General features: G+C 40.5%; 1 protein-coding gene across 1 annotated transcript; it reads left to right on the plus strand.

Moving 5' to 3' along the window:
• The first annotated feature begins 295 nt into the window (after window positions 1–295).
• Window positions 296–17,322, plus strand: LOC306852142 (trinucleotide repeat-containing gene 6B protein-like). The gene is made up of 20 exons (XM_079388805.1): window positions 296–419; window positions 1,155–1,222; window positions 1,312–1,333; window positions 3,533–3,871; window positions 3,956–5,812; window positions 5,898–6,053; window positions 7,300–7,475; window positions 7,565–7,639; window positions 7,730–7,882; window positions 8,013–8,144; window positions 8,232–8,354; window positions 8,893–8,988; window positions 9,466–9,676; window positions 10,614–10,733; window positions 11,630–11,764; window positions 12,929–13,015; window positions 13,132–13,335; window positions 13,422–13,486; window positions 13,848–13,987; window positions 14,406–17,322. Exons 2-20 carry the CDS (start codon window positions 1,178–1,180, stop codon window positions 14,815–14,817), a joined length of 4,548 nt encoding a protein of 1,515 aa, XP_079244931.1. The 5' UTR covers window positions 296–419; window positions 1,155–1,177; the 3' UTR covers window positions 14,818–17,322.

Raw genomic sequence — 17,322 nt, forward strand, 5'->3', positions numbered from 1 at the left:
TATTACTCTATTTGTGTATTATACTGTAGCTTTATTTTAAGAAATGCATATTTGCTGCTAGATTCGTGGCACTTAATGATCCTTTCCATCCTTAAAGCAGCTGAAAAAAGGGGATTTCTTAAAATTCTGGAAATGACTCTCTTGGTTTAGTGTATAGTATGCATAGCAAAGTCCCTTGTCTTTGGCTGTAGTCAGAGCGGAAATCACAGCGCCCTCTGCTGCTCCGTCGGCAGCGTCCACATTAAATCATAAAACGTTTTTGTGACAGCCGTCTGTGACACGCTTACATCTTTAATCAACATATTAATAATTGTAAGAGTCACTATCACACCTGTTTAGCGGTCGGTGGGAGAGGTGTGTGTTTATGTGAACTGATACCCGGATGTTGCTCGGCGCGGCTGCAGGCCGGATTGACTGAGGTGAGCAAAACAAACTCAAACATTTGCAAACACACTCAACATATATCACACTAGCAACAACATACGCATGTATGCATGTGAAATAATATGTTAGATTCGTGTTTGAAAGCCGTCTTTATTGTGTCGCGAGCAGTAAGTTACTGAATTTAGTTTTGATCTCTTAATCTGTTTACCATCGAAATCCAGTGAATAATTGAATTTATAGAAGCCTTACATAAACTAACGCGGCCTGAGGTGATACAAGTAACTCTATACTACTTGCTTCGAGTGCTATTAAAGCATTTTGTCCGTGCGTTTGAATGTTTGTGGCTAAATGCGCCACAATTAGCATGTTAGCTTGGTAAGTTTTAGCAGAACGATGAATAAAACCGCTTTTTGGCTCATATCAGCAGTGATTCATAGTTAATTTGAAGTAGTACATCGCTCTTTGAAGTCCACTGGAGAACTAATATCGCAGTATGGTCGTCAGTCAGTAGCATGATATGTATCCGAGTGTTTGTACTATTTACCATCAGTGTAATACTGTGCAGTGTTTGTGTAAGAAAGTTTCTAATCATTAACACAGAACAGAATAAAGTCTTTATTGTTTCATGACTGGGCTGGTGGAAATATGTGCAAATGGACCAATTAACAACATGCATGGGACTTTAACGACATGAATACATAACTGATGTGTATCATATAAAACAGTGCAATTAAGCACAGAGTTATAATGTAATGTGTGTCATGACACAGGAACAGGAAGGGAGCAGCAGTTCATGGAAGACAGTCACTGTAAGACAGGAGACAGCAGTCATCAGGAGGTGCTGTACATAACACTGTACATACCCAAGAAAACATACATTAGCTGTATATGAATGTGCAATCAACTAATGAGCTTTTTTTATTGCAGGGCACTGAAGACAGCACTAAAGGTTGGTATTTTACAATTCACTTTTGAATACTCAATTATGAAATAGTTACACATGGACACTACCGTTCAAAGATTTTGTGGTCAGTATGATTTTTAATGTTTTTGAAGTCTCTCCTGCTCACCAAGACTGCAAAAAATATAGTAGTATATGTATGTGTGTGTATGTGTATATATATATATATTTACATTTATAGTCAGTGTTTATTAGGGGTGCAAGAAAATATCGATACACTTGAGTATCACAATATTTTGTTTGGCGATACTGTATCAATTCTTAAGACTGGAATATAGATATTTAAAAAAACACAAGGTTCATGGCAGTTGTTTCATTTTGAGTTCATATCCCAACCACTAGAAAGCAGTCTTCATCTCTGAACTTAAACAGTGACAGTAAATACTACAATGCTCAATCTTTTCAAAATGTCTTGCTTTTTTAGCCCTGTGTTGCCCCTATGCAATCTTTTTTGAGACCTATAGCAGGCATCAAATTTGAAATGAACTCATTTTGTGCATAAAATTTCTCAGTTTAAACATTTGTTATCTATGTCCTATTGTGAATACAATATTGAATCATGTGATTTGAAAGTCCCAACATTTCCGGAATTCAGGTTGTAGCATTAGGGCAGGCAATGTTAGCGTTACGCCAGCTTCACACTGGATGTGCAAGCAGTGTGGAGAGCTTTCATACTTGCAGCGTTTGTCGTGCGCAGCTGAACCGCGGCTACATACAGGCAGCCAGTAATGGGGGATGAACGAATTGTTCCAGTTACCGTTTCAGTGTACAAAGTTGAAGTGTGGTGTCATTTGGGCTTTTGTGGTAACGACCGCGGAGGACGTTCTGCCGCGTCCCGTGTGAAGTGCCTTCGGTAGGGTCGCCGTGCAGCAGCAGCTTTCTCTCATGTTAGGGGCGTTTTGTGCAGTTGGGGCCACGTGGAACATAAATATAAACTAAAAAACCTGTGAAATCCAAGTTGAAAGGTTCTGAGAATGTTCAACATCTGTATTTTATTTTTTTACAATTGTTTTGTTTTCTTTAGGAATCCTGCAAGCACTTTATTTTTCATTGATATTAAGCAGATGTAATTTTTTGTTCAGATTAAAATGTTGACATTGTATGTTACAATTGTAAACTTAAACTGTGAACCTTTAAAGCAGGGTCTAAAAATATATATGGTCTTTTTTATAAAATACATTTTATATGTATTATACAATTAAATATTGCAATTATTTGTCATTTCTTGTACCCCCCCCCCTTACTTGTACTGCACAAAAAGTGGTTCAATAATATTGAATGTTACAGGGACTCATATGCAGATCCATTTACGTTTACATTTATACATTTAGCTGACGCTTTTATCCAAAGCGACTTACAATTGCTATATATGTCAGAGGTCTCACGCCTCTGGAGCAACTAGGGGGTTAAGTGTCTTGCTCAGGGACACATTGGTGTCTCACAGTGTATTCGAACCCGGGTCTCTCACACCAAAGGCATGTGTCTTATCCACTGCGCCATCACCACCCCCGTACTGGTTAAATAGATCCCACTGTGTTCTGGTTAAATACTTTTTATTTATATATTTTTTGCTAAGGTTTGCATATGGTGGTGTGGTCTTAATGACAGCTTTCCTAAAAATATATCTTATTCCTTAAATAAAAAATATCACAATATATTGCCTTGCTTATGGTATCGCAAGCCCTGTATCGTGATCCGTATCGTAGATTCTTGCCAATACACAGCCCTAGAGTTTATATACTGTGTTTTTTGTTTTGTTTCTGGTTAGGGTTAGTACACCGTCTTATTTTTAGGGGGCGATTTCTTTTACTAAAACGCCAAGACTGAAATTAGGTTTATATTCAGCTGACAACTAAAAGCTGTAGGTAATTCAATTTGGTTATTTGGGTAATTGAACTCTGCATGGTGTTAAGTTTTGACTGAAACATATATATATATTTTTTTTCTATGTTTCACCTGAATATTTTTGGTTGTCAATAATTTAGTGCATCACTAGTTTTATCTTTTTTTCTGAATTTCAAATATGTTGGTTCAAGGTTTGAAACTCAAACCAACAAAGATTTAATTTTTTATTTTTTTTAAATATGAGTGAAGATTTCTGGCATTATGTAAAGTCATTTTAAGAAATGCTGTCCATTACTGTGTACTATTGACTGCATCTCTTCTGAACTGCTGTCCTCCTGTCAGAATCGGGCTCATCTCCATCTGCCGCATCCATTGTCAGCCTCACCTGTGCTTCATCTCGACCGGGTCCCTCCGAAACAACCTCCCCCTGTCCTGTTGTCGGGGGTTTGCCGGACCCCCCTGAGGGGAGGAACAATGCAAAGTGGACCGCTGTGGCCAACGGACAGCCCCCCTCCACGGTGTCCCAGCGCTACATGCCCCGTGAGGTGCCCCCGCGCTTCCGCAACCAACAGGAACCAAAAGTGCTACTGAAGAGGGGCCAACCACCACTGTCCTGCATGCTGCTGGGGGGCGGAAACGGAGGGGACGCTGTGCCCCAACAGGAGCAAGCTGATGCCTCAGGTGGGTTGAATGAAAAAGGTATTGAACAAAGTTTTTTGAGGGATCTTCTAAACTTTTCTGATGTGCTGTATTTTTCTCTTCCAGATCCAACAGTAGATTCTGTTTCTCTGCACTTATCATCAGACGCCTCTGCCACTCCCACTTATGCAAATTACACATGGGGGTTGAGCTCAGGACGTCAACCCTCCACTCAGGGAATGGACAAGGACAATTCTGATGTAGAGAAATGGCCAAGACCGGAAGACTCATGGAATAGTGATCAGACCCCACATTTTGCCAGGTCAGGGATGGATGAATCTGATGGCCTAAGAATGGACAGTTCTTCTCAACTCTCTGAATATGCAGAAGCTAGTGCGGTAGGAGATGCATCTTCACAGTCTGAGAATAAAGAATCCATTAAAGGAGTCAATCAGCACTTCAATTCCAGTGTGTCAATGATTTCTGGAGACCAGGAGGACACTCAAGGTCTAAAACCAAATTCCAACCCTGATAGAGCAAACCACACTGCTTCTGAAGAATCTTCTCCCACACCCTTGAGTCCAGCCAGTGCAGTGTACCAGACACTCTGTAAGAACGAAGAGCGCATTACAGGGGATTTGGCTGGACCAAATCGTGGTGGAGATGGTGGAGTCTCCAGTACGGAATTATGGGATACAGGAGAAGACCCTGTTGGGAAGAAAATTGATGCAGTAGGTGGAAGTTCAAGTGAAGGCACTGACATCTCTCAGGCAGTGTGGGATGGAGACACGGTAGGTTCAAACAAACAGGCAGCTACAGGATGGACCTCGGACTTCAAAGCATCAAAGGAGAATGTGAGAGGGATCTCTGAGGTATGCACAGATAGTTTACAGGACTCTTCAATGTTTGCAAACAGTGTGGCATCAGGAGATGACAATCAGAAAGCAGTCGATGATTGGGATGGGTCTGAGGAAGAATCAACTGGCAGAGGAAGCAATGAGGATGGAATGCACGCCCCAGATCTGGTCCAAAGCCCTTCCAAAATTCAGGCCCTCCACCCAGAAGAAGCCTTACAGAGCATGATCAATCACACTAACCTGGATCCTAAAGTGCTGTGCAACACAGGATGGGGAAAGACTCAGATCAAGCAGAATGTTGCCTGGGATTTTGAGGGCGACCGTGGGAATGTTGGCCGGGATGGAGAAGTGCATACCGAGCGCAGTAAGGAGGGTTGGCGGGACGCTGGTGATCTTTCCAGTTCCAAAATGCAGAAGCAGGAGGTTGGCCAGGTGGGTAGAGCTCAAGGGTGGCCTGGGCATGGAGACATGGGCAGTGGGATTGGTTGCAAAGGGAGTGGTTGGGGAGAAGACCAGGAGGTTGAAGATACTTGCAGGAGGGAAGAGACTGGGTGGAACCAGCGTGGTGGAAGTGAGTGGACTCCATTACCCGAGAGTGGAAGCTGGAATGAAGAGAGAGACAGTGACCGCAAGAATCAGGATGAAGGGTTATGGGGCAGCCCAGAAGATTCGGGACAGCGTAGTGGTGGCTGGGGAGGCAGCAGTGTCAAACCGCACCAGGGATGGGGTGAGAAGCTTCTTCCATCACAGATACCAAACAAACAAGCAGCACTTAAAACCCAAAATCAAAAACCGCAGCAGCAATCGCAAACCCAGCAGCAAATGCCGGGATATCCAAAGGCCTTGCAGGAACGGGGTCGTCCAGGAGACACCGATGACCAAAGTAAAGGGTCTGGCTGGACCTGTGGGCCCATCCCTCAGGTGCCTTCAGTTGTAGAGTCGAGTGGGTGGGATGAACCCTCGCCACAGTCCATCAGCCGTAAAATGGAAATTGATGATGGCACATCTGCATGGGGCGATCCTTCACGCTACAACAGCGGGACCGTCAGTCTTTGGGATAAGAACAGCTCACAAGACCAGCAACAGTTGTCTGGAAGACAGGCTGGAGCTCTCACTAAAAACTCTGGTAAGAAGGCAGCAGTGCATATTAGAGTAGTTCAACAGTTTCAAACCAGAAACATCCCATTCATTAACACAAGTTCACATTCCAGTTCCTGCAACACGGGCACGCAGCAGTGGTCCCTCCGATCCTTCCGTGGACACAAGTACATCTGCTTGGGGGAAATCGTTTGATGGTTGGGGAGAATCCAGTGAACCAGGGAAAGGAGGAGGATGGGGAAACTCACATTCCCGTTCTACTAAATCTGGTAAGAGCCTGCCTAAGTATACATGCTCAAGGGTTGCCAAGACAGTGATTTTTTGCAAGGAATTGGGCTGGTTTTAAACTATTGCCGGGTTATTTTCTGTGGGTGGAGGGTTTGACACATTGCACCAATTACGCTAGTTTTTAAATATTTTACTCTACCAAATTTATATTCTATAAATGTTTTAAATGAGACAAAATAAGGAGAATTATGTGAATTTTGATCATTTCTATTATACAGTGATTATTTGGGCTAGTCTTGGGGCTAGTTTAATTGGCCATTAAATTAGTTTTGATTGGCCAATCGCTTGTGTTTTTGCTATGCCAGATCTGGCAACCCTGAGTACAACAGTAGGATGGGATTCAAAAGTAAGATGGCACGGTTGTGACGACAACCCTAATTGTTGATTATTTCTGTTTCTATTTTAATTGCAATTTATTCATTTTGAATAATCAAACTTTAAAATACCACTTTTGTTGGGGACAACAGCATGTTGTATTCTTCATATAGGTTATCCATATTTGGTTGCTAATATTATATTGGTTACCTTGATTTGCCATTGTGTTCATCCTGAAGACATATCTGTAGCTGTGTTTCCATTGCCTTTCAAAACTGTGCAAATTGAAATTGCGAATTAGGGCTGCACGATAAATCGCATGCGATGATCATGCTCATCTCGTCAGTAAAGCTGGCTCTGTGATTAGTAGGTAAAGGAACACGCCACTATTTCTGAAAATAGGCTCATTTTCTAACTCCCCAAGAGTTGAACAGTTGAGTTTTACATTTTTCGAATCCATTCAGCCGATCTCCGGGTCTGGCGGTAGCACTTTTAGCTGCTGTTTAGCATAGATAATTGAATCTGATTAGACCGTTAGCATCTCGCTCAAAAATGACCAAAGAGTTTCAATATTTTTCCTATTTAAAAATTGACTCTTCTGTAGTTACATACACCAGCCTACCAGCATCCGTTACCTTGACTTTGAGTTTTACCCACATAACAACGGTTGATTGAAATGCCTTCATTTCACAATAGTTTTTTATTGACATTGATAAAATATCACAAGTTTTGCACAAGTCTGTAATGATAACACAGCTTGTGATTGGTTACAATGTTGAAGAAAAACATTAGAAATGGCAACGTTTGATGTAATGAAGTAAATCTAAATAGGCCTAATGCTGTGTAAGGCTTTTCACATTTAATTAACTGGCAAAATAATCATGATTATGGCTACCATGATTACCTAAACAGGTTCAAAGTCTATGCAAGAGGGGTGGGGTGACGAAGGCTCGAATGTATCCCGACACTCCAGCTGGGAGGAAGAGGACAGTGGCACTGGTGTTTGGAGCAATCGAGGATCTCAAAGCAACACGTATAACTCCGGGGGCTGGGGGCAAGGCCAGGGGGCCAGGAGACTCAACGCTAAGGTATGATGGGAGCTTTTTTTGACCTCACCAAGACTTTTTGATTTTGGGAAACTATCGAGTCCTAAGTAACCCTTTGGTTTGTCCCTTAGAGCCCTCTTAAAGGTAACAGTGGGGACTCATGGGCATCTCCTGTGAGTCGGCAGTTCTCAAACATGAGCGTTACGGTAAGCTAGTTGTTACCACTGTGCTGATCTGCTTTTGTGTGTTGATGCAGCTCTGTAGGAATATGCTTCATTTTTAATTTTTTTTTTCAGGATGAGAACTCCAGTATGGGTCACGATAGTAGGCACGACAGGAGAGGAATGAATGATGGTGAGATGCGGAGAGGCGGCAGGACTGGGGGTACTTTCCGCTCCCAGCCTTCCAAAGAGATGCCATGCGGGGAGACCGGACCTTACCTGGACAAGGTACTGAGATACATCCATTGCAGCTTCCATTTTATGCTGGTTAAGTACCTTGTTCAAGGTCACAAGTGTAAAAGTCTAAAATTTTAAAAACCTTTTAATACCCTAAGCTTTAACTGCTGTTGTTTTGAAGGTTGGAGGTCATAGTATGTTTGGCGGTGGTGGGATTCCTCCACTGAGAGGGATGCATCAGGCTGGTGTGCACCCCTTAAACCCTTCCCCTGGGATACGAGCACAAGTGCCTCCCCAGTTCCTGCCGCCTCAGGTTAGTATATGTTCATGGATTTAACACTAGGATAAATGGATGTTTATTAGTGCACAGTCATATCATGGTTCCTCCTTCGTTCTTCAGGTTCCTGGGCCGATGCTAAAGCCAATGGCGGCCCCTAGTGGAGGCATGTTCCCTCCACAGCTTTCCCCCCAACACATCGCCATGCTTGGTGGCATTCATCCACACATGCAACAGTTTCAACTAGTACGTATCACATTAAGAGCCAGATTTACTAAACAGGGCAAATTAACGTTAGAGCACAATTCCATAAAAGCACCGATGGGAGGAGAAAATTCTGCGGGTGATTTACTAACAATGCGCACATTAAAGAACACAGCCAGATCATGTCTATAATGACCAGTGCAATCTACCAAGAGCAGCGCAAATTAAAGCCTGCTTTACGACATGCTTTTTTGGGCGTTAAATAATGGCACAAATACCAGTAATCTGACGAGCGCAAACGTTGCCTGATTCATTTTAATACTCTCCTCCCATAAATTTAGTCTTAAAGGGAAACTCCTACAAATGCATATTCAATAAGGTCAGGTTAAAAAATAACGGTGTCCATGCCTTTTCAGCGCTAATTCGTCACTGGGCGTGTTTAGTAAATCCTGACAGTACTATTTTAACGCCAAAAGATGGCTTGCGCTGGCTCAAGCTGTTAGTAAATCCGGCCCTTAGTCCTCAAATATAACGCAAGGCGTTTAAGAAGCATTGTTTTAATATGCATTCTCTATTTCAGGCCTGTCAGCTCTTATTGCAGCAACAACAGCAACAGCAGTTTCTGAATCAGAGGAAGTTTCCTCCTCCTGTAAGACAACAGCACGACCCGCAGCAGGTACAGACAGCTTAACTGCTCAACCAAACACCACCACAGTGCCCCCTACTGACTCAAGCCTGTAAAGCCTGCCAAATCAATTTGATATTGTAATTTCTAAGGCTTTTAAATAATCCACATGATCAAAACTGTTGCACACAATCAATCAGGCAACAGAAGGCATGTACTACACCTTCTGTTGCCTGATTGATAACTTAAACTCTTTTGTATCTAAAAATTCTGGAAGCATATTCTTGAAGACTTGTAAGACCTGTTTTCATTGATTTTCTCTCCTTGGCATTCTGGCAGATTTACACTATATGTATATAATGAAGTCAGTATAACACTATATTCAAGATGAAATCTATGAAAACAAGTTTTAATATCTAATATCTTAAAATGTATAGTACATTTTTAGATATTTAGGCCGGAATGCAAATACTTGTGCGTTGAAAGAACATTTTGAGTCTGTTTCACTAACGTGTGAATTCTTTGTAGTTGGCGCGGATCATGGCAATCCTACAGCAGCAGCAGCAGGGTGTTGGTGGGCCTAAACTCTCGCCGCCACCCATGGGAGGACAGGTTCCCAAATACCCAGACGCACATCTCCATCCGCTGGGCATGAATGCCCACAAACAGCCTGATGGACCAGTGCATGCAGCCATGGGCGGATCTGAGCTGCACAGCAAAGCTCCTGCTGCTTTCACAGGTGAGGAGGTCACCACCTCAAACACACGAATCAGACATTTTGGACTATCCACCTTTTTCTTGCTGTAAAAATGGGCACAGCCATTTGTAAATTGTATGGGTCTTGCTTCCGGTCTCAAACTGTTTGCTGTACAAAACATTTATTGAAAATTTGTGTGACTTACGATATTATTTTAATGTATTATCTTAATTATGAACACACTGGTTTGTAGTGCAAACAGTTTTACCGTATACTGCACGTTGTTATTCTCGTTATTTATCAATGAACCGGATGTCTCACCCGAAGGCTTACTTCCGCATTGAAGAAAAAGGTGGATAAAGCATGTTTTATTGATATGTGCTTTAAATTATTTTAGGGAATGGTTTTATTTAAATTTTTCATTAAAGGTATAGTTTTTTTTTTTTTTCTCTCCTGGAAATGTACTCTCCCTCAGATGTCCCAAGATGTAGATGAGTTTGTTCATTTGAACAGAACTGGAGAAATGCAGCATTACATCACTTAATGGATCCTCTGAAGTGAATGGGTGCCTTCAGAATCAGAGTCCAAACAGCTGATTTAAAAAAAAAAAAACATAATAATTGCAAGTAATCCACAGGACTCCAGTCCATTAGTTAATATCTTGTGAAAGGAAAAGCTCTGTGTTAGAGAGCTCATAACCATAAGCAGCATTTTGAAGTAAAAAAAAAAATCTTAGTTATTGATTTGTTTCTTACAAACATGCAGCTTTTGGCTTCACAAGATGATATTTGATGGACTGGAGTGGTGTGAATTACTGTGGTGTTAAATTGTCAATTCAGTTGATTAGACATCCTTTTTGATTAGTAAAATGTAATTATTATTTAATTATTAAAAAAGAAAACCCGTAATTTGAGAAAAATGAAAGGCTATTTCATAAGCGCCTATGAGTAGGTGTTAAACTCTGTGTTTGTGTGTTCAGGGCCGGTCAAGCAGGCCGGTGGCTCCTCGTTCTCTCAGTATGATGTGTTGGGCGGCAGCTGGCACAGAAGCGCAGGTGGGAAAGTTGATGCGTCTCCTGCCAACCCCACCTGGCCTCCAGGTGACATTTAGATCTTTTTATGTGATTTTATTAGTGATTTTTCCCTCCTTTGAAATGGTGAAATTACTTAAATTGACTTGGTTCACTTTGAAAGATCAAATCTGATTCTTAGGCATAGCCACACTACTGATCAAAAACAGATTTCTGATGTTTATGTGTGTGTGTGTGTATACATATACACAGTTGAGGTCAAAAGTTTACATCCCCCTTTCACAATCTGCAAAATTATAAATTTAGGAGGGATCATACAAAATGCATGTTATTGTTTATTTAGTGTTGCCCCGAGTAAGATATTTCAGCAAAAATGTTTATATAGTCCACAAGAGAAAATATTTTATGAATTTATGAAAATGACCCTGTTCAAAAGTTTACATCCCCTTGATTCTTAATACTGTGTTGTTACCTGAAAGATCCACAGCTGTGATTTTTTGTTTAGTGATAGTTATTCATTAGTCCCTTGTTTGTCCTGAACAGTTAAACTGCCTGCTGTTCTTCAGAAAAATCCTTCAGGTCCCACAAATTCTTTTTGTTTTTTTAGCATTTTTGTGTATTTGAACCCTTTCCAACAATGACTTAAGATTTTAAGATCCATCTCGGCAAATCTTCTGAGACCCATCTCAGGAACAGCAATCTGCTTGAAATCTGATTCTTACAAAATCCCATCCTAAGCACATTCAGAAAAGCCTTAAAATATGTTTTTTTGGAAATTACTTTCGCTTTGAATATATTGGAGTAGTGTCATATGTCTGCATATGTCATAAAGCTGCAGCCCATAGTGTCATTTATTTAACTTTCTCTTCACATTCAGTCCAGCTCAGCATTTCACCCAACATCAGGAGCCCCACAATGTGCAAGTGTTGGACTTTCACATGTGTTTCGTATGTTGTCTCAATCAGAGTTTCAGCCGGGCGTCCCGTGGAAGGGCATCCAGAGTCCTGAGCCCGAGCCTGACCCCTACATGAGCCCTGCGGGAATGCTGGGATCCTCCGTGCTCAGTGATACCGAACATCATCTGCTGCAAGACAACACAGGTACTGAGACAGTGAGCGTTCACGTTAACCTCACCTCGTCTTCAGACTGCACGACCCGTGATGACCGCATGATGTGTATCGCACGATGTGTGCTTCACGTAACGAGTCAGGAGTTTATATCAGTGTTCAAGGAAGGAAAGCCACGTTTACTAGTTTTCAGAAGAAACAAACTAGATGTTCACCAGCACAACTTATAAAAAAGTATGTCTTACTTTTAATTAATTTGCTTGTTTGTTTAACAAAACTCATGGGAATTACTTCAATACATGTTTTTGTTGTTGTTGAGGTTTTCCCCACTTTTAGAGTTTAATATATTTTAAGTTTTTTTTTTTTAGTTATGTTAATTAATGTTATTTTCACATAGAATTTTTAAATAATAGTAATAAAGGATTTTATATACAGTTTAACACTAAAGCCTGACATATGAAATGATAGTTATAAAAATAAAAGTTTAGAAATGGAGCAATTTATTGAACGTTTAGACAAAATGTTAAAATTTGTATAAGTGTTTTTTTTTGTTTTGTTTTGTATATTTGATACATCAGGCTTTTTTGGCTCGTATAGTCTGATATTGTTAGAATATGGAGGAAAAGCACAGCTCCATTTTTATTCAGACACAAATTAAGCAAAATATGCAATATGTGCTGATATATGATCAAAAAGATGAAATTCTGAAACTCTTGTAAATGAATGAGATCTTTATAACAGTATAGCTGATAATTACATGAAATTATATAAATATTAGTATATATAATGTAATATATAGTATATATATATATATGTAATGCGATGCAGTGATGATTGAGAGATGAAGAAATAAACACTTCTCAAAAGATCCTGATGATCAGATTTGAGAGACACTGATTTTTCCAACAAAAAAAAGATTGATGGAGAACCAGCTTCAGTCCAGTAAGGGCTCATATGGAAATATTACTAAAGTTATTCTGATGTTTACTTGAGGAAAATCAGTAAAGATCTGACAGCAGAAAGACGCGTGAAGCACCAGCTGAAGGTGGACATTTGTACAATTACACTAAAAGAGATCATATAACAGAAGACATTTAGTAGATTGGGAACATTTTTTTTGGAGGCCTTAGAAATTGGTTTTGTTATGCATATTTGAAAAATGTAACCGTGTTTGACAGTCTGTCTGTCTGTGATCAGGGTCGAACTCTCTGAACACCTGTATGCCTTCACCTGGTGCCTGGCCGTACAGTGCCTCAGAAACACCCCTCACTGCACATGGCACCGGTAACGCTGTCTTCAATATACTAATCAAGGTTTTAATGAAAATGCACAAAGGTTTCAAGTCATTTGAATTGCAAGGACAGTCGGTAACATTGTGCATCACCTCTTAACGTTTCCAGCTAAATACTCCGAGCTGAAGTCCAGTTGGCCGCAGGAGCCCATTGGACATGGCAAATCATGGCGGACCAATCGGAACACTTCTCATCTGCCCCGCCCCCCTCCAGGTCTCTCCAGTCAGAAGCAGCCATGGTCGGGGGAGGGGTCTTGGATGCCCAGGACATGGGGGGGCGGAGCCAGCGGCCCAGAGTCGACCTTTAAAACGGGTACTGCAAACACACATACAGTCACACTCATATGTGAGGAACAGATGTTTGTGAAGATCAACCTGTTCATGTCTCGTGATCTTCAGAGTGGAGCGATGGAGGAGCTTCCACGGGAAAATCATGGCTGTTACTGCGAAACCTCACGCCACAGGTGTGCACAAATACACACACACTACTGTTCAAAGATTTTAATGTTTTTAAAAGAAGTCTCTTCTGCTCACCAAGGCTGCATTTACTTGATCAAAAATAAAGGAAAAACTATAATATTAGGCTACTTGAGTAATGATGCTTAAAATATATTCACATAGAAAACTGATTGTAAAAGTAATATTTCACACATTTTTCACTATATTGTTTTTACAGTGTTTTTGATCAAATAAATGCAACGATGGTGTGTATCTGAATCATTTGCTGCTACTTGTGTCATTTTAAGAGGTTTTTATTGTATTTGTCAGTGTATTTATTATAGCAAAGCATCATATTTTTGTGATTTCTTGTGGTTTGCATTGCAGATCGACGGCTCGACCCTGAGGACGATCTGTCTGCAGCACGGCCCTCTGCTGACCTTTCACCTCGGCCTGACGCAGGGCAGTGCTCTGATTCGCTACTGCAGCCCTCATGAAGCCGCCAAAGCCCAGAGCGCCCTGCACATGTGAGTCACACTATCACACACATGCTTACTGATTATATATATAATGAGATGTGTATAGTTAAATGTTTATATCAGATTTTCTAAAATATGCATTGAATATTTTCCGGTTTAGCTCATCTCATGTATTTTATTTGCATAGATTTATTTTTGCACAGATCAATCAAGCGTTCTCCATTTACTGATACTCTTTTAATGTCAAAATCAATAACTGTTTTATATATATTTAAATGGCTGGTTGATGAGAAACATGCCTGTGGTGGTAATTTGAGTTCCAACGTCAACACGGGTCACATAAACATTTAAAATCCGTTTACATGTTAATAAATATAATGTCAAACACGAATGCAAGAACTTCCTAGTAAGTTTATTTATTAATTTTTTTAATAAATTGACTGTCAATGATGTGTCTGCTGATCAGGTGTGTTCTGGGAAACACCACCATCCTGGCCGAGTTCATGAGCGAGGAGGACGTCGTCCGTTACTTCACACATTCCCAGGCTGCAGGGGTCGCGGGGTCACCCGAGGGCTCGCCTAGCTCTGACCCCGTCCCGCGAGAGAGCGAGCGGCCCGTGGACTCCGTGGCAGATGGAGACGCGGCGGTGGGCTGGCAGGGGCTGGACGTGGTGCCCGGCTCCACGGTGGAAGCGCCGGGACTCGCCCTCCTCAGCCAATGGAGCAACAGCAGCGGGGAGGGGGCGGGGAAAGGGGTCTGGGGAGGCGTGGCTCTCGGTTACCACGGCAGCAGCCTATGGGGCGCTCCTCAGTTGGAGGACAGCACAGCTGGGTTGTTGCCAGGCAACCTGCTTGGAGGCGGGACGGACAGTTTGTGATTGACAGCAGTCAGTTATTAAGATTCTGGTACGTGGTGTTTAAAGTGTGTCAAACTGCAAATATAATGATTGTGGAAGCCCATGCATTATTCCCAAAGTGATTTCCATTTGATTTTTGCTGTTATATCTTATGAATACAATTATTTATATATATGCATATATACAATTATTTATGCGTTTATATAAAATAAATTAAGATATAGTTTAAAGGCGTTGCAGTAAATATGATGAAAAATAATAGATTTGGCATGAAAGTATCACAATGCAAATAGCTATGTAAAACTCAGTTACTTAACTATATGCAAGCTTAAAAGTATTCTCAAAGTTTTTTTTTTTTTTTTTTTTTGAGTAAAATAAGTTAACACAAGAAAAGCAGCATAATCATGGCCTCTGTATGTTTTCATTATTTTTGCAGTTGTTTCTGGTGACACACTGCAGCTTTAAGACAGACACACACTTTGAACAAACACTCACATTCAGAGAGCTACATTTCCACACAAACACTGGACGTGTTGACAGGCTTTTGTATCTATCCATTGAGATCTTAACATACACAGGTGCAGTGTGAGCGTCGTAGGGATTTGCTTTCAGACATTCTCATCATTGCCAGAGTTAAGCTATCATGTATTTGAATGCAGGGACTGTTCCTTAAGGCCTTCTTACTCACACACACACACACACACACACACACAATGATCAACTTGAATGACTGATTTCAATTTGATGGCACACGCAGGCACTGTTTGATGCTTCGACAGCAGATTTATTGATTTCATTAGAGCGCAAGATCATTTGAAGCCGGTAGATGCGTTAAACTCGCCAAACAAAAAAAAAATACATCTAAGTTTGATTTCACTCCAGAATTAAAATTACGATTGATGACTGAGTACATTTACTCACACATTCTCATTATTGTAATGTGGAAAGTTTTCAATTTCTCATTACCGTAACAGTAATATTTACTATATTACCGCAACGCAATTAGCTTTTGATTTAAATAAACTAGTATCATGATAGATGAACACTTTACATTTTAAATAACGTCATTTTTCTGCATGAAAGTAATGAGAATTTGGAGGGGGAGGAAAAGTTTAAAGGTTGGAAGGTCCTAAAAATTAGCTTTTTTCATTGCTACTTTGGGATTCCGGAGTGAAATTGCTTCCCTGTGTTTTGGGAGGTTCACGCGGGAGGTGTTTCGGCTTTTCTGTGGCTCCGTTCATTATCCAGCGCGGCGTTCCTGTGGATTTGTGTATCTTAAACGCTGATCTGATCTCTCATTCAGACCTTCCACTGTTCCCTTGAGCTGTTCGTCAGGTTTGCTGTTACATTTATATGATTCGTACGTTGTTTTTTTTGCTGAGGCATATACAAGTTATCTTCAAAGACTTTCAAGTGACCGGACGGACGGACGGATGTGTGTAACGTGTGTATGTGTGCACTTTACTGTTTTGGTCTGTGTTTGTGAGTTGGTGTGCAGCTGTACATTGTTAATTGTGCACTATACACTGCTGGTTGTGTTTTACAAATGTTGGCATTAGCGGGTTTCTGCGATTGGCGTTTCTCTTGTGTTTTTTAAGCGTACTCATGTAGCCTTTTGTATCGGCTGAATTGCAATAATGATTCTACAAGCATTTTTAAGACACGAACGTGTGACGGCGTTTCTGCCAAACTTATCCGCCTGTCCAGAGTTTACAAACAGCTGAAAGACGTGTGTTTTTATGTGTCTGTACTGTTGTTTTTGTTTTAAATTAAGACTGTAACACTCCTTTCAGTGTTTCGTTTTTTTTGGTTGAGATTTTACAGAGAAAAAGAAGTGAAGAGTTTATTTAAATAAGTGACATGCAGCTGTTATAAACAACGAAGTATCAGAGCTTTTGGTTGTTCCTGGACTCTTTTTATCATACATGTTACTAACCATAAACAGATTTTGTCTCTTAGCTGTAAACTTGTCAGTGTGTTTTCTGGTTTTCCTTCAATAATTGAGTTTGACTCACTTAATATGTAATTATATAGTGGTTGCACTCATACATTTTATTTGAAGTGTCTTGTTACCTTTTGATTTTGTGGATGTTTTGATTTGTAATTCCAGATGGTGTTTGATTTGTCATTCTATTTCCAGTAATGATTATCATTAGGAATATTTTAAATAAGTGCATTAGATGCCACTGAATGCACTGAATTATTATTATTGATTATTCTCAACTCAGCTGCTAACCTTTCAGTATGAGTGGGAAGTTAACAGGTTTTCATTCAGTCAAGTCGTCTTTCTTTTTTTCATTATGTGAATGTTTTGCTTTGTGTGATTATAGATGCTCTTTATCTTTAGTAACACTTACAGTAATCAAACGATAGTTTGGTGTATATCTTTCCATATACAATATTAGTCAGAATTTGTGCACAATTATTCAGGTTGTTGACGTTTTGTACAATGGAAAATTGTTAAACAAGCCTGAAACTTATGCAATAATCAAAGCATGTGACAAATGAAAACTACACTTTTATTTG

Source organism: Barbus barbus, assembly GCF_936440315.1.
Source record: "Barbus barbus genome assembly, chromosome: 3".
Lineage (NCBI taxonomy): Eukaryota > Metazoa > Chordata > Actinopteri > Cypriniformes > Cyprinidae > Barbus > Barbus barbus.

Bases quoted from the DNA above. Each gene is read 5' to 3' on its own strand.
- LOC306852142 (XM_079388805.1), top strand. From the start codon at position 1,178: ATGGAAGACAGTCACTGTAAGACAGGAGACAGCAGTCATCAGGAG. The intron at 3,872-3,955 runs GTGGGTTGAATG...TTTCTCTTCCAG, and splicing joins GGAGCAAGCTGATGCCTCAG to ATCCAACAGTAGATTCTGTT. The intron at 6,054-7,299 runs GTAAGAGCCTGC...TTACCTAAACAG, and splicing joins TTCCCGTTCTACTAAATCTG to GTTCAAAGTCTATGCAAGAG.